The sequence below is a fragment of the Diabrotica virgifera genome, chromosome 10 (assembly GCF_917563875.1).
Source record: "Diabrotica virgifera virgifera chromosome 10, PGI_DIABVI_V3a".
Lineage (NCBI taxonomy): Eukaryota > Metazoa > Arthropoda > Insecta > Coleoptera > Chrysomelidae > Diabrotica > Diabrotica virgifera.
The window spans coordinates 141,003,728-141,026,055 of NC_065452.1; the positions used below are offsets into that span (position 1 = coordinate 141,003,728).

Genomic DNA, 22,328 nt, shown 5'->3' on the forward strand with positions numbered 1-22,328 from the left:
CTCAAAATAATCCGACATGTTACATTCCGGATACCCTTACTCACAATTTGATTCCGAGGGAGGCATCAATTCCAGAGCACAGTGTCTCACCACCACCTACCGAAGTGATTACTGATGAATCCGAAATTTCAAACAATATGGAAAGTTCGAATAGTGTACCTGGGGCTCAAACTGAAACTGAGGAACCCATTTTAAGGCGTTCCACTAGAGTAAGAAAACCTGTTACCAGACTGAATTTGTAAGTACTTTTACTTCTAGTTAACTTTTGTAATTCATGGTCAAGGGAGGAGGTGTTATGTTCGTGTAAAACTCCCTTAACCATGAATGTAGGTTGGTACTACTGTCATCTGAACGACAGCTGTCATATACTTAATACTGCGACAGAAAATGGAAACCATGTGCATAATTCTTTAAAATAAAGTATTTTACATCGAGTATTATTTCATTACAAATACTTACGTCCTTTAAGTACAAAGGACTTAACAAAAATAGTTTTTTAAAATAAAGAAATAAAATAGTTTGAAAAAGAGAGTTTATATTAAACTATGTCAAATTTGCCTAATATGAAAATACAAATACCTAAATACAAATAATGAGAACAAGAAATTAACAGAACTTTGTAACTTATTATAAATCTAAAGCCAGACAAGCGATAATTTACGGCGCCGTAAGAGCCGTAAAATGAAGCGCGAAAATGGGTCCACGGTGAGAGTAGTGGATGGCCAGACTGAGCTGTAAAATATCGCACAGCAACATCGAACAGGCCCATCTTCGGCGTGTGTTGCAAACGAATGGACCTGGGTCCAAATTTGTAGCTCATCTAGCCACAACAACGACCAAAACACTGTATTTACATATCACGACACGCCGTAATTTACATCCCCGTCTGGCTATGCTTTTTACTGCAGCTACTGCCGCTTCATTTTACAGCGCTTACTGCTCTTACGGCGCCGTAAATTATCGCCTGTCTGGCCTTAGCCTAAGAATATATACACAAATGAAAAATTTATTTATTCTACACTTTCAGCTTCAGCTGACTCTACTTCATTTTTGGCAGGTTTCACAAGCACTTTATCAATCAGTCCAAATTTTTTGGCTTCGTCGGGACTCATAAAATAATCTCTTTCCATACTTGTTTCTATAACAGCCAAGTCTTGTCCGGTGTGTCGAACGTACAGCTGATTTATTTGACTTTTTAATTTCATAATTTCTTGTGCTTGAATTTGAATATCTGTTGCCTGGCCCTAAAAACAAAAACAATTTTATTAAAAATAAAGTATCAAAAAAACTTGCAATGTTTTAATATAATTCCTGACTAAGGAACCATCCAATTTTACTGGCTGCATAAGATTTAACATTATATTTTGAAAGCTTTACAAGTTTAGTAAGCTTAAAGCTTGGTTCACTATTTTTTTCCAATTTTTTTTATCGTATGTTCTTCCAATTGACAACGTTTAGCTTCTTAAAATATCCTTTTCTACTCCATCTCTCCATGTCCTTTGGTCCTCCTCCTTGTCTTTTTGCCTCCAATGGAACTATATTTTTGCTTCAACATCAGTGATCTGAATCCACATTTGGACCTCTGTAACTCCTTAATCAGCGCTATTCTGTAACTTTTAACAAATCTAATAGAAATGACTAAGTCGAATCGTAATTACCCGAAATCGGAATGTTTGATATCTATCGCGTCATTTTCATGTTACACATCGTAAGCAAGTTAAATCGAAATCGGCAATTTCTATTTCACGCGGTCAAGCGGGGGTGGCAACCCCGCATTGTCAAGCGAAATTAATGTTCTGTGACCCGTTTGTTACTGGTTCTAAATTTTAAATATGACACCGTTGCCATATCTTCAATTTTTCATATTATCACATTACATACAGTTGCTTTTTTAAAAATAGTTTTGAAATAACAAAAAAGAAAAGTTTTGAAAAGTAAACAATAAAATGTTAGTGTAAATATTGGAAACAAAAACCTCAAAAGATGATAAATGGTTTTAAATCAAAGTTAATTAAAATTGTCATAAAAAAGATGATAAACTGATAAATAAAAAAGACAAATGAAGCTAAAATGTATAATGTAAGATATTACTAATATATACAATCTTAAGATTTGATTCCAGCTAAAATAACTGATAACTTTTCCCAAAAACGGCGTCTTGTCTATATTTATCAATCAACGCTATAAGTATATCTTTATATTTTAAACGTTCTTGTACAATCTATTCTTGTACATTATGCCATTGATTGCAATTATACAAGAAATATCCAAAAAATGTTTGACAACACTATGATTGGCAAACATGCAGCATTCAGAATCTGAATTTCGGATGCCAAATCAATTTTAAGGTTAGGTTTGATGCATACTCGTACATGTCTAAATTAAATATACAATTCCCTAAGTAAATACCACCACAGAAAAATACTATAAATAATGATAAATAAGCAGTAATAAATTATTTTTAGTAGATATAAAATATAAACGTCAAAACAAAATACAATGTGCTTGCGTCAAACACAATTCCGATTATCGAAATCTAATTTCGACAGGGTAAATGGTGTCGAAGTCATTTCTACTCACTATTCCGATTGTAGAGATTCCGAGGGAGTTATGGAATACCGATTTTGACTATTTCTATTCGACTTGGCCACTTCTATTCGATTTTCATTACTTCTATCCTATCATCGAAATGAGTTACAGAATAGGCATGAATGCCAAAAACATATATGAGATTATCTCACAATAAAACACTAAAAAACGTTTGTTTTCTATACTTCCACAAAATTTGTTACAACTATGTTATTACTACAGCTGTTTCGGCAAAGTGCCTTTCTCAAGTGATATATTTTACAATGTGTTTGCCTTTTTAAGTCTTTAACTGAAGAGGTTGAGGAGTGGGGAGCTGTTTGTCTCGAGTTGGTCATTCAGAATTATATCTGTATTTTTCAATTTATTAATTTCCATTGATTCTAAAAGTGATAGCTTAAGGCCTTTATTTTGAATATGTAGAATTTGAAACTCTTCATTGAAAGAATGATTATGATCTAGAAGGTGAAGTGCGTATGTAGAAGTGTCTGTTTTTCTATTGTTGAAAGCCCTTTTGTGTTCTGCTATCCGTTTGTCAAAAGTTCTGCCAGTTTGACCGATGTAAGTTTTCGGACAGTCACCACAAGTTAGTTTGTACACACCACTCTGTAGTTGCTTTCTCTTTCGGCTTTTATTGTTTTTAATATGTTTGCTTAAGTTGTTGTTAGTTCTGAAAGCTGGTTCTTTTTATGTATCTTTTTTTTTTATGTATCTGGCTATTTTTGTTGTTATTTTGCCAGTATATGTGAGAGAGCAGAAGGTACTGGGTTCTTTCTGTGGTGGTGGATACACTAATTTCAAGGCTTTCTTATGGAGTTTTTGGTTTAAAATGTTGTTAACTGTTTGTTCGTTATAGCCATTGTTTACTGCTATTTGTCTAATGATATTTAGTTCTGTCTCGAAGTTATTTTTTGTCATAGGAATTTCTGTCAGTCTATGTATCATGCTATGGTAGGCTGCTAATTTGTGTTGTGTAGGATGGGATGATGAATTGTGTATAGTTGTGTCAGTATGGGTAGGTTTATGATATACAGAGAACTCATGTTTGTTGTGTAGTCTGGTAATCGTTAGTTACATCTAGAAAGTTTATGGAATTATTCTGTTCTGTTTCTATTGTGAACTCAATATTACTATGAAGTGAATTAATGTATGATAGAAATTGGTCAATTTGTCTGTTAGTTCCTGTAAAGCAGACTAGTATGCCATCCACGTATCTCCACCAATATAAGAACTGTTTAAATACGGGGTGTTTAGAAATTGTTGTTTCAAGTTGGTTCATAAATATATCTGATAGTAATGGGCTTAGAGGATTACCCATAATAAGTCCTGCACTGTTATTTGTGTAAATTTGATTATTTAATTCAAAATAGTCTTGATTTATGCAAATTTCAAGAAGGTGTAAAATTTCAGATGCAATGATCGGATTTGTACTATTATGTTCTAAAAGGTTTTTAACTAAAACAAAAGTTTCTGTAGGAGGAACACTAGGAAAAAGATTTTTTACGTCAAATGAAATTAGTCTGGAGTTGTTGGGCAATTGAAAATGTTGTATTTTATTAACTAGTTCTAGTGTATTTTTATACGGTGAATTTAGGTGAAAATTTAGTGTATTCTGTAATAATATCTAACAGTTTTTTTGAAAGTTTATATGACGGAGCTGTATAAAAAGAAACTACAGGTCTTATTGGGTGGTCAGGTTTGTGTAGTTTAATAAAAGAGTATAATTTAGGGGGTTGTGGGTTCATAATATTAAGGTATTTCTGTTCTGTTGGATTTAGTATTGATTTTGAATTTTCAATGGCTAGTTTAATTTGTTTTCGGTATTTTTCTGTGGGGTCTTTGTTTAGTGTTATACTATTTTGGTTATTTACAAACAAATACCGAAAATATTTCTTTATTTAATTTTTGTAGTTCGTCAGCTTTAGTTTCCGTGTCGCTTCTCATTTCTGTTCTTTTCTGCATTAGTTGCTTGTATTTCGGCTGATCTCTTCTTTTTGAGCTCTAGGACAGAATTTGTTTTGACTTTCAAGTACCTAAGGCATTTTTGTTAATTTATTATTTAAGTCATTTATATTACTTTCTGCTTCAGGACTACTAAGTATGTCGGAAATACATTGCTGAAAACTATCTACATCTGATGGTTTCATCCATGGTTTTGATTTGTTCCTCTTTTTTATCATCTTATACCTCTCCTTCTTTAAGCTTATTTCTATATTTCTTCTATACTTTTCTGATTTATACTAATTCAATTTTAATATTGCCATTAAGAAGTACACTACAAATGTATGCCGATGATATCTGCATTGTATACTTTAGCAAAAACCCCAACCAGACAAAAAATGATGTTGAATTTGACTTACAGCTGGTGAAGGGATGGTTAGATCATTAGAAACTTACCCTTAATGCAGATAAATCAAGTTATATCAAGTTATATGGTGATAACAAGAAAAGAAGAGTGGCAATAATTAATGGTAGTATTTGGATCAAGGGCTTTACAAGAAATGAAATGTATTAAATATCTGGGAATGTACATAATATCTGGGAATATCTATGGTCAATCTACAGGAAATTAGTAATCTTACCTGTGCACCACCAGAAGGTTGGTGTACCATAATCCTAGCATTTGGAAGGGAATGTCTCATACCTGGTGTACCAGCAGCTAATAATAATGATGCCATACTGCAAGCTTGTCCAACACACCTATTTAAAAGAAAATTTAATCATTATAATGATGAACACAATAGATAACTATTTTTTTTAAGTAATTAAAACCAACTAACTAGATATCTACACTCTACAGTGCCGGCAAATAAAATCTTTACATTCCCAAATAAATCATTAAATTCGAAGAAAAATTGCACGCATTCTGTCTGAGCCTGTTTAGCGTTTAAGGGGAGAGGTGATGATGTATACTTGCGTCAGCAGATGCCTGTTGTTTACTGACCGCTTATTTTCTTTAGTTTATTCTGTGCGTTTGTACTGTACATACAGTTGGCTTTATACAAGTAGTTAATGTGAAGTTTTTTGAAAAATTCAAGAAAAAGCTAAGGGGCGAAAGAAACTCACAAATGAATAGAAAGTTTGTGCTTCAACGTTATTTGAGAAATGGACATCTGTAATTACAACAGCACGTGGTATTGGTGTTTCAAGAAATTCAATTTATCAATTGAAATGGTCATATGCGTTGTAGCCTGCTGGGACTGTGCGGAAAGAAAAACTGGTTCTGGAGCTCCTAAAAAACATCAACTAAGACTTACACCATCATCAAGCACAAGTAAGAATTTAATATTCACCATTGGCGCGCTTACGGGTAATATGAACCGGCATATTACCCGTATGCACGCCAATGGTGCATATTAAATTCTAATTGTATGACAAAAAATGTGCAATAACGACGTCTTAAAACCCACTAAATTTCATTTGCATATCTCAACCGGTTTTAAAGCAATAAATAAATCGTCAGTTTGTAAGAAAAGTTTCAACACCCCCTATCTCGGAAACGAAGCATTTGCGGACATACCGTTTATAAAGCAAACTGTCATTATTTTGTCATGCAGAATTACCCCTTAAAGTTTGCCATACTTATTTAAAAACACCCTGTATTGATGAAAAACATGGCTAGTTGTTAAAGTATTCCTAACTTTGTTATGGACTAATATAAGGGAATGAATCGAAAAACAAAATATTGAGAAAATATGACGCTATAGTTGGATTTTAATTTCAGTATTTTATAAATGCTAGAATATTTCACAGGGTGATGCAAACTTTGAGAAAAAAACACAGTTTGATTGGTACACCCGGTATACAATGAAAATTTAACCGTTTAGCAACAATGCTATTCTATTACAGCTATATTGTTAAAGAAAAAGGCTATAATATATTAAAAACATCACTTAAATCGGACAACAGGTTCAGGAAATCTGAGACATCAAAAATGACCCTATTTTAAGGTGTCCGGTTAATTTTTCACCCCAGTGTATTATATACATAAAGACCAAAATAGGAAAAACAATCAAAAACAAGAGGTTTTGGAGTTTAGGTATCGATATTTAAAATGACATAGTGATATTAGGTCCCCAAAATAGCTTATTGAAATTTAATAGTGGAATTAACTCAAGAGAAGTGGTTCAACACTGTTTTTTTCAACAATTTTACTTAATAAGTTTATTTTAACATTTTTATTTCCAAAGTGGAAATCGAAACATTAAAATAAAGTTATTTTAAAATCAAATTGTGGCTTAGTCCCAATAAAAATAATAAATTGCATTAAGATACCACAAGAAAAAATTTCCATAATACCATAAAGTGCGCATATTGATTAGTAGCAATATATGAAAAAGACAATTTTCTCAACTCATTTTCACAACAAAAATGTAACCGCCTAGAGTTGGTAAAATACTGTGTTTAGAAGATGGCAATATATCATTGTTGTACATTACGACCAAGAGATACACTACACTACTGAAAGCACAAGCTAGAACCATTGATTATAAATATTCCACTAGATAGCTCACCTCTTGGTAACCGAAAGACGTATCAACAACTAGATGGCGCTACTCCAGCGTTTCTCAACCTGTGGGGCGCGCCCCCCTAGGGGGGCGCGCTTTTTGTAATGGGGGGGCGTAAGAATATAAAAAAATATACCAACATAATTAACTAATTTACTAAAATCAAATCAAAACAAAATTCTGACAAAATAAAAAATAAAATACACATGAACACTGAATAGGAGTTATAATCATAAAGAGCACTCAATAGCCGTGTTCGCGCTGCATGCCCCGAGTATGCCCAGAGGGAGAACGCCTGCGCATTACAAAATTGGACGTTCAATAAGGTCGAATATTGCCCTCCGAAAACGTAATGCGCAGGCGTTCTCCCTCTGGGCATACTCGGGGCATGCAGCACGAACACGGCTAATACTAAAAAGTAAGATTTTACTGTTTTTTGTCAAAATTATTGAACTAGGGGGGGGGGGCGCGGTGAAAATAATTATGGAAGATTGGGTCGCAAAGGGTAAAAGGTTGAGAAACGCTGCGCTACTCGAAAACCGTATCGAGATTTCTCATTCTCTCTCTGACTTGCGAGGAGGTAGGAGTAGTGTCAGGGCCGAACTTACCCTATAGGTGTATTATCTGTGACAAGTGTTGTGACAAGTTATAGGAGAATTAAAAAAAAGGATAATAGATAAAATGGCCTCTGTAACGCATAAGTGTGTTTACGCCCGATGTCTTGAAAGAAACGATGGAACAAATAATAATATATCAAGTAGTAGTCTCAGTGATATTTCCAGTTTTGATATTAATTTGCCCACAAAACTTGAAACTGAATTGACGGAGAAGGTAAAAAAATTGGAGTATCAAGTAAATGTTTTAAAGAAGAAGTGCCGTCAGAAGAACAGTCAGCGTTGTAGAAGAACAACAAAAAACAGAAAATCGGCAACCAAATTCATGATACAGGTACTGTTAGAAAATAAAAGCATATACGTGCACACTTTTGTTAATATGCAGTTTTCACACAAAACTCGTTCACAATGGAGTCACAATGAAAAGGATTTAGCTCTGGCCATTTATTATAAGTCCCCTAGTTGTTAAAAATTTTTAATTAGATCTCTTAACTTTATATTACCTTCAGTAAAAACAATTCAAACTTGGTTGCGTGTCATAAAATTAAGAACTGGTTTAAACATTTCCTTAATTGACAAGTTGAAGAAAAAAGCAGAGACAATGGATGAGTGGGAAAAAATTTGTGTGTTAATGTTTGATGAAATTTCTTTGAAAAAACAATTGGAGTACAATAAATTAGATGACATTATAGAAGGGTTTCAAGATTTAGGTGCTTTAGGAAGAACAAACAAACTTGTCAACACAGGTCTGGTTTTCATGATGCGCGGCTTGCTACAGGTAGTCCAATACATAGCGACAACTTAAAAAACATTGTAGTTGAAGTTGTTTCAAAATTACAGCTGTTAGGCGCATGTAAGGATCAGCCTGCAATAGAAATAGGAAATCAGAGGATTTTCACTGTTTTCGATACACCCCACTTATTAAAAAGTCTAAGAAATAATTTTCTTAACAAACAGTTGACGTTTTTTGCCGATTCTAAACAAATATCGCGGCAAGATATTGAATACACATATAACATCGATAGAACCAGTGTAAGAGCACGATGCATGGTGAAAATAACAAACGTTCATATAAACCCTAATAATTTTCAAAAAATGCGTGTAAAATTAGCAGCATAAATTTTTTCCAACTCAATTGCCTCAGCAATATCAACAGCAATATCTGTAGGGCAGTTACACACCAAAACGGCTTCTCTTACTGCCGAATTTTTGAAAATTATAAATAATATTTTTGATGGTCTTAACAGCAAATATTGTAGTGATAGTAATCCAAACAGAAAGCCAATGTCAACTTTAAGCAAGTCAACTGAAAACTTAAAAGCAGGTTTAGAATATTTTAAAAAAATTAAAGTTTTTGAAACTCAGAAAGAGAGAAATAATATTCACTGTCTACACGGCTTTCAGTGGACCATTTTGTCAGTTTTATGTTTGTGGGAGGAACTTCAAAAATAATATAATGTGTCATATCTTTTAACATCTTTTCTGAACCAAAACCCTCTAGAAAATTTTTTCTCTATTGTGCGCAATAGAGTTAGTCTAGTGCATTCATAAAAAACATGTGTTTTTACTTAATAACAGGCGGTAGCTGGTTCGTCTTTAGTTTCATGCGTGGAAAAGAATGATGCTAGATCAAAAGTATGTGTTTTATCTCGTCAGGTATTAATGACGCACGGGTAAATAATCGTGGACTCAACTGAATGTTAAACTACACTATTAGCTTTACAGTGAGCACGTAAAGGTTGGAATAAATTCATTTTCTCGAGAATGGACGACTTTGGAAAAAAATCCCAAAGCAAGTCAATTTTTATTTTTAAATTACGACTTTTTGGCATATATATCATACTAGTGACGTCACCCGTCTGGGCGTGATGACATCATCGATGATTTTTTTAAATAAGAATAGGGGTCGAGTGATAGGTCATTTGAAAGGTAATTCAATTCTCTATTCAGTAATATAAACAATAACATAATTTATACAGTGTGTCCAAAAAAACATTTTTTTTTAATTTAATTTACTGACATAAAAAGAAGAATGTGTGTAATTTATTTAATTCAAAATACATTTTACTGCTATTAAAAAACAGGAAAAATGTTTATTTGATAAATAAATATTGTTTTTTGCTTAAATTCAATATTAAAGCAGCCATCCACTTGCCTCTTGACAGTTTGAAATTTAATTTAAGCGAAAAGCAATGATTATTTTTCAAATAAACATTTTTTTTCTGTTTTCTGAGAGCAGTAAAATATATTTTGAATTAAATAAATAAAATACATTCTTCTTTTTATATCAATAAATTTAATTAAAAAAAATTTTTTAGACGTTCTGTATAAATAATTATGTTAATGTTTATATTACTGAATAGAGAATTAAATTACCTTTAAAATGAGCTATCACACGACCCCTATTCTTATTTAAAATAATCATTGATGACGTCATCACGCCAAGATGGGTGATGTCACTAATATGATATATATGCCAAAAAGTCGTAATTTAAAAACAAAATTTGACCTGTTTCGGGATTTTTTTCCAAAGTCGTCCATTCTCGAGAAAATGAATTTATTCCAACCTTTACGTGCTCACTGTATATATAGTAGATATTAACAAGTATTTTATAATATCAGGAAAACAATATCAGTATGTCTTAAAACCTTGGAATCATATGGAAACATTTTTATTCAGTTTAGGGAAAAATGTATTATTGATAAAAACTTGCATGTCCCAAAACTCAAAATGAAAGAATCAGATGTCAAATATTATGAGTCGTATACCAAGTTTGTTAAAAAATATTAATTCTTCTCAAGAGTAATATACCTTCATTTTTAAAGCACTTTCATATAAATATGAACGTGGTTTTTAATTGTTCTCGACTTTTAATAATAAAATGTTTCGATATTGTCAATAATGAAAGTAGTTCTTGAGAACAAGAAATAATAAATATCTTTTTTTCCTAAAATTTTAATTTTACTATCTTAGTTTGAAAAGAATTAACATTCAAATATACTTATTTACTTTGTTTTGAAATATGATCTAATTAGTGATGTTTTAAACTTTCTAATCCTGTCCGTTTATCAGCTTTTACCTATTGTTCCTAGGCAGATGGCCCTCAACTATTTATATGTTGGAAATTCCCTGTTATTTTATCAAGATATATGTGTATACCAAATTTCATGCCAATCCAATGGACTCTTTAAAATTCGGAGGTTTTGCAATATTTTACCTGGGGTGAATGGGTTAGATCTGGAAAGAAATTCTGTATATCAACTTCAAATAGTTTATTTCGCATTAGTTCTGAAAATATCATTCTTTTACAAATTGCAAAAAATAATTTACATGTGAATTATCACTGCTAATTTTATTGTGTATTTTCTATTTTGTTGTTTTTTTGTAGTGTATTAATAATTAAATAATTTTTAAGAAACCTCTTCACTATTTTTATTAATCAATTTTTAGCGTTTTATCTGAAGTAAAATCGGAATTCCAAAATAGAGATTACAATCGCGTTAAAATTATTTGTTAAAATGCTGAATACTACCCTTATATCGTTGTCTATTACGCCAGCCAAGCAACTCAAATTTATTTTTCAATCTTGGCAAAAATTTCAATAAATATCGCCACCGTCCAGCCAGTTAGTACTTAGACTTGAGGGGCAAAGAGGTGTAAGTGGATGGAGTTTAACACTGAATTTAATTTTACCTAAAGGTGAGGTATCTATGTAGTTATTAATCAATCTAGAACATAACTGATTTGAGAAAAGTTGTGTGCAATTATAACCTAATAAAAAACTTTGTTTACCAAAGATAAACCATGGGTTGGAAAATCTGGATTTGATTCTTGATTAAGGTACTAGTACACTTTAGAAGACCAAAAATAAGCATTTTTTCAAGATTTTTTTTTCAGAAACTTTATTAAAAATGAACATAAAACTTTTTACATATTAATATCTAACTCTTAAGCGCTGGTTTCCTCGAAAGCGGTGCCGACAACCTGCGATCGTAACACCGCGATGAATGACATCAATAAAAACTGTACCATGCAAAATAATAGCGTTGGTTTCCAAAGATGCGTTGGAAGCCACCGCTTGCTGAGCTTGCACATTCCATTGCCGCAGTGAAGAACCTTGAATTTTTCACCGTAATCTGACGTAATTCATCGCAGTGCTATGATCGCTGTTTGTCGGTGCCGCTTTCGAGGAAACCAGCGCTTTAGAGAATACAAAACATATATTTTTTCATTAATGCACGTACACTAATATTGTACAAGGCACCAAAGTGGAGGCCTCGAAGAAAAGTGGTTCCGATGGCGGACAGTTAATATCAGGATTGGGATATCTGAAATAAAAAAATCGTACGGAACTTGAAAAAGGAAGGTTTCTTACGTGACAATTTACCAGTGTTAATGAAAATTTCCACAAAAAAGAGATTTTACGGAAATTTGAAAAAATCGCCCATCTTTCTTCAGTTTTTTATGGTTAAAAAATATTTATTTTTTGGTCAAATTGTGGTAAATTGTCACGTAAGTAACCTTCCTTTTTCAAATGGAGTACGATTTTTTTGTTTCAGATATTCCAATCCTGAGATTAACTGTCCGCCATCATTTTTGGAGGCCTCGACTTTTGCGCCCTTTACAATATTAGTGTACGTGCATAAATGAAAACAGATATATTTTTTGTACTCTTTAAGAGTTAGACATTAATATGTAAGAAGTTTTATGTCCATTTTTGATAAAGGCTCTAAGAAAAAAATTCTTGAAAAAAATGATTATTTTCGGTTTTCTAAAGTGTACTAGTACCTTAAAGAAATTTTTCTGAGACTGGTGTATACAGGGTGTTTCAATAAGAATTGTCCATATCGTAACTGGAGAAACCTTAGCACAAAATACGAAGATTTAACCCAAAACACTTTAATAAAATATTCCTCCTTACCGAGATACAGAGTGTTTTATTACAAATATTCTAAAATCATTTTAGCCCATTGTTTTAACACCTTCCAATATTTTTTGTTCAAACTTGACATACAGTTTACACATGTCAGGATACTCTAACTAGTGTTAAGAGATAGTTTTCCGCAGTTACCAGAGGTGTACTCTAGGGATATATACTTCATTTTCTCCCCCTTTCCCCACTCACAATCTACGCCACTGTCGTAATAATCATTTCAGCATGTTTTTTTGATTCCTTGTTACTTTTTACGTAAATATCATCCTTTTATCTCATTGCGATAGAGCAAGTAGTTTTCAAGTTATTTGCATTTAAAGATAATGGATTCCAAAGACTATGTATTTTAAACTACATTCAATAGAATTATGTGTTTAAAATACATAATCTTATTGAATCCATTACAATAAAACGCAAATAACTTGAAAACTACTTACTCTATCGCATTGAGACAAAAGGATGATCTTTACGTAAAAAGTAACGAAGAATCAAAAAAACACGCTGAAATGATTATTACGACCGTGGCGTAGATTTAAGGTGGGAAAAGGAGCGAAAATGAAGTATATATCCCTACAGCACGCCTCTAGTAACAGCGGAAAACTATCTTTTAACACTAGTTAAAGTATCCTTACATGAGTAAACTGTGTGTCAAGTTTGAACAAAAAACATTAAAACAACGGGCTAAAATCATTGTAGAAGATTTGTAACACTGTATCTCGGTAAGGAAGAATATTTTATTTAAGTGTTTTGGGTTAAATCTTCGTATTTTGTGCTAAGGTTTCTCCAGTTACAATATGGACAATTCTTAATGAAACACCCTGTATATTACTGTGTTGCTTTATTCTGATGGATATCCTTCAAAAACAATGAATTGTTACTTCCTCCCCAAGGCATATGTAGTGCTGTAAATACCTGAAGCTTTTACCACCGATAATAAACACAGCAAATTTATAATAGTCTAAGATTCGAACCTAAATCGACCTTCACCGGGCTGATAATAGAATGAAATATATTTTATAATCAATTAAGTATATTAGAAAATATATTAAAAATAGGTTCGCTAAAAAAATCCTGGACAGACTATTTTTAATTATTTTTTGAAAAATGATTTTTATTAAAATATTGCAATATCAAGATAATAAGAAAATTTTGTCCTGACTGAAAGTGTGAAACGTATAGAATGTGCAGCTATTGGGTTGTCCATTATTTACCTGGGCGAACTACTGGGTTGGCAGGTATAAACAGGTATGTCGATGCCAGTTACTTTCACTTGATTGGATAATAGAAAAAATTTTATATCACCATAAGCGCTGTTTTATTGCGAACACGTTGATATAGGGTTGTCTGCAAAAAATTCGGTCCTACTAGAGGTTTGCGAATTTTAAAGATTTGAATTTTATCACGCGTGGAAATGTATGACAGAGAGATCCGAGGTAAATATACAATGTAATAATAAAGGACCCAACATCGCAGTCGCCTGTGATGGGACCCTGAATATAAGAAAGTGCGCATGCTCGGTATGTAACCCACATAACAATGATGTTCGTATCATGTTCTAAGCATATACTACCAACATTCGTCGGAGTATATTCTGTTTAATATATGCGTAGTACAAGCATAGCATGTACCTTAAAAAACATTCTAAATTTCATGTTCTTTGCATATACTTTAAAGTATATTCTCGTACCGAATATACTGAGTACATTCGTGTACGTAGTAACTCGGAATATTCGTAAAAGTTTATTCTTAGAATATACCTTTATCGAATATTCTTAGCACATACTTATAAGTACATTCTTAACACATACTTATAAGTAGATACTATTCTTAGAATATACCTTTATCGAATATTCTTAGCACATACTTATAAGTACATTCTTAACACATACTTATAAGTAGATACTTTTAAAATATCTTAAAAATAATATGTATGTATAGTATAGGAAGTTTATCAACTTCGTTATATTTTAGAATAATTAATAAAATTTATGTATGTAGGTAGTATTGGACCAATTTCATTTCAAAATTGTTGTATGGTAAAAAAGTTTAAACATTAATTGTATTAACGTTTACATAGATACTATTAAAAATTCGTTTTCATAATTGAAATGACTTTACCATTTCGAGTTTATCATGAATCATGAGTATTTTTATATCCTTGGAATTTGAATTTAGGTACATTTCGCAGAACCAAAACGTGCCAAACTGCACAACCCTTAGAATATAAAATAAACCACAACCAAAGGCTTTGGCGTTGCCAACCGTCGAGTAAGCTTTTTCCGTCAACTTACCTTAAAAATTCCCACTTTTATAAAAAAAACTTCCCTCCTGTTTACAAAATCTGAGAAGATATGTTTAATTATTTTCAAATATTTTGATTTTTTCTTAATATTTTACAATTTGGAATGGATAAGTTACCTTTTGAGTTAACTTTTTCCTTTTATCACCTTTTATGTTGAAAATTCCCGCAAAAAGGGAAATTTCTCTCCGTTTGGCAACACTGACCACCGATGTTATTCCACAATACATACATTCATATCCCCCATCTGACCATTTCTTACCTGAATGGATCAGGGATAGGAAAAAACCGTAAAACATGAAAAAGAAAACATATTTGTATCATCTATGGATCTATGCAGTGTTGAGGATGAAGACGAATGATGTAGTACTAGGACTAAAGAACATACATATAATATCTTTATTGTAATATCTTTATTTTGTTTGCGGTGCTTCAAAATACATAAAATATAATTTATTTTGGTAACTCATTAAATAGGTAAGTACATATAAGTATTATATAAATTTTAGTTACTTATGCATAGTTTAGTTTAGCTAAATATATAATGATTTATATAAATGACTAAAATTTATAAATATGTACTTACTTTTTAAGTAATATTGTAGAATGTAGGTACTAACTACATTCTCATTTGCAATTAAAATATGTAAATATAATAAGTATTTGGTAGAACCAGTAGAACCTAAGATGAGATTAGGTGATGCTGAAAACATACTTCTAAGCAATATAGCACTTGATAGCACTTTCTTAGAATATTCTTAAAAATATATATATTCTTCCCATACAAAGATGTGCGGTAGTAGGTACGTTCTAAGTATATAAATAGAAGGCTTATAGCACTTCCTTGGAATATTCTAAAAAGTACCTTCTTGGTATAAACTAAAAAGATGTGCGGTAGTATGTTCTAAGTATACACATAGAAGGTTTATAGCACGTCCTTGGAATGTTCTAAAAAGAACATTCTTGGTATATACTGAAAAGAAGTGCGGTAGTACATTCTAATTATATACATAGAACGTTTAAGTACTGTAATGTAGTATATACTCAGTATGTGCTCTGCACATTCGCAATGGTAATTACGCATATTCTCAGTATATACTTTTTCTGAAAAGTATGTTCTATGAATCTACTAAGAACATGAAATTGTTATGTGGGAAACTGTAGAGGGTAGAGGTACCTCGACTACCCTCCATATAGTTTTTTTATACGAACAATTTTTATAAGTTTCATCAGTAAAATCACTTAAAGACTCGTCCGAGCCACACAAAAAACACTTTTTAGTCATTTTTTATCACAATAATACAGAATAACACGTGTTTTCGATGCAATCCAATATTATAGCTACTCCAAAATAATACGCACTGTGTACTATATGGAGGGTAGTCGAGGTACCTCTCCCCTCTACAGTTTACATACCGAGCATGCGCACTTTCTTATATTCAGGGTCCCATCACAGGCGACTGCGATGTTGGGTCCTTTATTATTACATTGTATATTTACCTCGGATCTTTACCTCTGTCATACATTTCCACGCGTGATAAAATTCAAATCTTTAAAATTCGCAAACCTCTAGTAGGACCGAATTTTTTGCAGACAACCCTATATCAACGTGTTCGTAATAAAACAGCGCTTATGGTGATATAAAATTTTTTCTATTATCCAATCAAGTGAAAGTAACTGGCATCGACATACCTGTTTATACCTGCCAACCCAGTAGTTCGCCAGGTAAATAATGGACAACCCAATAGCTGCACATTCTATACGTTTCACACTTTCAGTCAGGACAAAATTTTCTTATTATCTTGATATTGCAATATTTTAATAAAAATCATTTTTCAAAAAATAATTAAAAATAGTCTGTCCAGGATTTTTTTAGCGAACCTATTTTTAATATATTTTCTAATATACTTAATTGATTATAAAATATATTTCATTCTATTATCAGCCCGGTGAAGGTCGACTTAGGTTCGGATCTTCTACTATAACTGGAAGGTGAAATATAAGAGAGGCAGTGCATCACAATACAGGCATATAACAGTAGTACATTTGGCAAAACCAAAAATGAGTCATGTCTGCAGTGCCTACATCAGAAATCAAGGAAATCCCAGAACCTCTACTCAACTCATTATCTGCCGAGCAACTACGGAATACTTGACAAACTTTTGACTGTTTTCTAGAATATCTTTATAGGAATGTATTAGCCAGTTTTTGTTATATACTGAGTTAATCTCTAAATATATTTGAAGGAACAATTGCACAAGTAAATAAAAATCATAAATAAACATGGTATACAAATTTCACCATGCATTTTAATTAAATGTGCAATTACCATACATAAAATGAGGAATGGAAGAAAAACCGTATAAAACTTATTTTTTAATTATTTCTAATATTTGGGTCAAATACAAAAATATGAAAACAAAAATGTAGAACAATGGAGATATCACTAGTTGGTGATAGCATACAGGGTGGTGAATTGGGAAACGGGCAATAGGAAAGTCAATGTAAAATTCTAAATTGTTGAATTCCTGCTTCCCTAATTATTCTACATCAAAAGACATGAGAAACTATTTGTAGAAGATTGAAAGCTTTATTGAAAACAATTGCTATAATTGTTCTACGAATTAAACACATTCCAAAATTTTGTAAAATATAATAAATTGTATCTAAATTGTATATATAAAGTATTTGCCAAATTTAGGCCACACACAGTGCAAGAATGTGTATAAGGTTGCCTTCGGTCACAATGAAATTATTATATCAACAATATTTTGAACTGTCAGTATTTTTATTTTATCGTTTTTATTGTTTAAAAAACAATAAAGTCGAAAAGATGTCCTCAGTTAGTTTGTCAATAGTTTGCGTACTGTCAAAAATAGTAACGTGTGGTCTTACTTCTACGCACTTACTTAGGTATGGCAAATGTATTCTATTTTTCAAAATTTTGGACTCAGTTTAAATCGTAGAACAATTTCAACTTTTGTTTTTAATACAGATTTTAATCCTCTACAAATAGTTTCTCATGACTTCTGATGTAAAATGATTAGGGAAGCAGGAATTCAACAATTTAGAATTTTACATTGAGTTTCCTATGGCCCCTTTTCCAATTCACCACCCGGTATAGTAGATAGATAATAGTGGCCCAAGATTATGACGTTTTAAACTATATGACATGAAAATTATTTGAAGAGTATGATATATTATGGGGTCTAGAAGTCAATAAAAAGAAAACAGAATACTTCTGCATTGGAGGACAACAAAAAGATCTCACATTAGATGACATAACCAAAATAATGCACTGCTATGACTACAAATACTCAGGTATGAATATTTAGAATCATGGAACATTAGACAAAGCCATAAGAGAAAGAAATATGGCAGGTAGAAAAGCTATCAAAATGTTAAACAGTATTTTATGGAACCAATGCATCAGCAAAAAGAGGATATATGAGACTATAATGAAAAGTATCCCTATATACAGCTATCTCACTAACAATCTCTGTAGTCTATTACCCACCAATACACAAGATAAAAAAAGAACAATTTAAAGAATTTTTTAAAACATTGGGTAACAGATTCCTGGCTGGAGGAGATTACAACTCTAAACATACACATTGGGGATCAAGATTAATCACCCCAAAAGGATGACAGCTTCTAACGGCTATGAATAGTAAACTCATATATTTCTAGTGGTGAACCTACTTATTGGCCAACCGACATGAACAAAATACCAGATCTACTTGACTTCTGCATAACAAAAGGAATTCCAAAAAGATTGCAAAGAATTGAATCTTGCTTTGACCTTTCCTCGGATCACTCGACTGTATTGATCACGATAAGTACTGAACTTGTTGAGATACAGCTGCAAATGACACAGCAGTTATGTCAGTACATCAGGACCCACGGATAGCTTCTCAACTTCTGCAAACCAGCCTTAACAAACTGCAAACTTGGCTAAAACGGTGGCGTTTTCAAACAAATGAAACAAAGTCGCTTCATATTACCTTCACAAACCGTAAAGGTCACTGCCCGCCTGTATATATCAACAACCACCAACTAAAACACCAAGCAACAGTCAAATACCTTGGAATGCACCTACACCAAAGATTAAACTGGAGAACACACATTTTTATGAAGCATAAACAACTTGGTCTCAAATTACACAATCTATATTGGCTGATTGGTCACAAATCATTACTTTCGATGAAAAATAAAGTACTTGTCTACAAAGTAATTTTGAAGCCAATATGGAGTTACGGGATATAACTTTGGGGTACTGCATCAAACTCCAATATCGAAATCTTGGAGAGGTTCCAGTCGAAGGTTCTTCGAATAATCACAAATGCCCCATGGTATGTTGCAAATAATATTATTAGATGCGATCTAGAAATTGCAACAGTAAAAGAAGAAATTACTAACTTCGCACACAAATATGAAGACAGACTGACACAAGATCCAAATGTACTAGCCAGAAACCTGATGAGACAACCAGTCAGATGAAGACTTAGACGAAATACACCTAGTGATTTACCATCGCGATTTTAGTTATACAGAGTTGGGATAAAGTATGGAACCAAGCAAATATCTTTGAAACGAAAAGAACAATATTTATGAAACTTTGCATGCAAGTACAGTGACGCAAAAGGCATCTGATGCCATATTTTTATTACGACTCCACTTCCGGTTTCACCGGAAATACCCTTAACTTATTTACTTTGAATGGGACACCATGTATATTTTTGCAGTTTTTAAAAGAACTTGTTATTTTTAATTCATACATAGCAAGTTTGGAAGAAAAAACTATTAAAACAAGAAATAAACCTCTTTACAGTTAAAAAATAGGTTAATTTATTTTAGACCACTGATAATAAAAATAAAAAAAATCATTTCAAATGTTGAAAATGCCCGCCATTCACCTCCTGAAAACGTGCAAGCCTATAAATAAATTTCTGAGTCACTCTTTGCAAGATTTCTCCACGTATTAGTTCACATTCATCAATTATTCTTTGTCTCAAATCCTGCAAGCATAATGGTCGCCTAACGTAAACATGTGATGCTTGATAACCCCAAAGAAAAAAATCTAACGGGTTGGGGTCCGGAGAACTAGCAGGCCACTCTATGAATCCTCTACATTCAATCCATCGATTTGGATAATTCACCTCCAAAAAATGAAAATTCATCATAACCCATTATCATTAATATTTCAATACGATCTTTTTCACTTAAATGAACCATTTTTAATACAACTTATTTCTGTCAATTAGTTCAGTATCTAACAGTTACCTACTATACTAAATTCAAATAAGTCATGCAGTGCATGTAAACAACAATTTTAGTCTACCTACAGTATAGATTATAGATGGTACTCATTTATTTCCTGCTACGTTGTATTAATAGAAAAAATTATCTACAGACACTTTTTAACAATTTTTTTTCCAAATTTGGTATGTATGAATTAAAAATAACAAGTTCTTTTAAAATCTGCAAAAATATACAGGGTGTCCTATTAAAAGTAAATAAGTTAAGGGTATTTCCAGTGAAACCGGAAGTGGAGTAGTAACAAAAAATATGTCATCAGATGCCTTTTGTATCACTGTACTTGCATGCTAAGTTTCATAAATATTGTTCTTTTCATTTCAAAGATATTTGCTTAGTTCCATACTTTATCCCAACCCAGTATATGCCGTAATTCCCAGAGACAAACAATTTTATATCTATGTAAAATATTTGTACAGAAAATGATTAATGAATTATTTTCTCCAAGTCACCTACACTAGTGGTCACAACATTTACTCATTGTAACTTGTTTTACAGATTGTAAATAAATTGGGAGGTAAAAAAAATATATACAGCTGTGAGGTATGGCCAGTGGAAGAAAGAACACTAGCAACACTGAGTGCAAAGAAAATTGAGGAGAAGAACAGCAGGAAGATCTAGAAGAGAAATGATTACCAACAAATACATTAGAGAAACAATGGGGATCAAACAAACAATCACAGATGACTTATCAAAGAAACAACTTTTCTGGCTCAGAGATATACAAAGAATGGATGAACAATGAATACCAAAGGAAAAACTGGCAACCAGAAGAAAAGAGAAAACAAGGTAGACAGAGAAAAGGTTAGAGCAAAGGAATAGTCATAGTCATACTTTATTGATCCTTTAAGACATTCAAAATAAATGTATAGGATACGTCAATACAGAATTCAGTATAAAAAAAAACATCAATGTGTATAATACAATATTCACAGTATAACAAAATTGACAAAACATAAAATATATAAAATAACATTCTTACAAGTAAAATATGAAGCTACTGCAATTTGTCCTCCAGATATTCATTTATCGAATAATATGCTTTTCTTATGAGTAAATCTTTAACATTTTTTTTAAAATTTAGTGGAGAGTGGTATTTCTTTCACAGCTTTTGGCAAATAGTTGTATAAGGTCAGACCCATATATCTGAAGCTATTTTGAAATTTGGATGTTCTGTGTTTAGGAACTCGTAAAGATTCAGCACTTCTTGTATTGTAATAGTGATTGTCTGCATTTACTGGAAATGTATTTATTTCCTCTTTTACATATAGTAAACAATTATAGATATATAGGCAGTAGAAAGTTAAAATTTGATGTTTAATAAAAATTGGTTTACAAGATTGTTGATAATTAAAATTAAAAATTTTACGGATAATTTTTTTTTGGGTAATGAACACTTTGGCACCATCTACTGAGTTCCCCCATAAAATTACATTATAGCACATGTGGCTGTAAGCAAGGCTATAATAAACGTTTATTAATGCCGATATGGGTAGTGTGTTTTTAATTCTAGATGTAGCATAAAAAGCTTTATTCAATTTCATGTTCACTGAATTCACTTGCTCTGACCATTTCAGATTACAATCAATGAACACACCCAAAAACTTTGTAGAGTGAGTGGAAGATAACATATTGTTTCTATCATGGATGGTTAAGTTATAGTCATTGGTAGATGAGTTGTATGAATGAAAATAAATAATTTCTGTCTTGTCAATGTTTAATATTAGTCTGTTGGTATTACACCAGCATCTAAAGCAGTCAACAACAGTCTTCATTGTCATTTTTAATTCCTCGAGTGTACGTGCAGAGACTATTAACGAGGTATCATCAGCAAACATTGATATTATAAGTGCCCTTATGTGATCTGGTAGATCGTTAATAAAAATTAGGAATAATAATGGTCCCAGCACGGATCCCTGTGGTACTCCTTTGTTTGTCGTGTATGGTTCTGAGCTTGATTCTTTAATTTTCACAACACTCTTCCTGTCACTTAAGAAATTTATTACCCATTCTAGAAATATCCCTCTAAAACCAGCGTTATATAATTTATTGCGAATAAATGTTATGTCTA

General features: G+C 32.1%; 1 protein-coding gene across 1 annotated transcript in view; it reads right to left on the minus strand.

Moving 5' to 3' along the window:
* Positions 1-515: 515 nt before the first annotated feature.
* Positions 516-22,328, minus strand: part of LOC126893234 (ATP-dependent Clp protease proteolytic subunit-like) — a 31,457-nt gene continuing 9,644 nt past the window's right edge. Inside the window, exons 3-4 of the mRNA XM_050663214.1 lie at positions 5,169-5,286; positions 516-1,244 (exon numbers count right to left, since the gene is read on the minus strand). Coding sequence (XP_050519171.1) covers positions 1,011-1,244; positions 5,169-5,286 — 352 coding nt within the window. The 3' untranslated portion in view covers positions 516-1,010. The remainder of the gene's footprint in view (positions 1,245-5,168; positions 5,287-22,328) is intronic.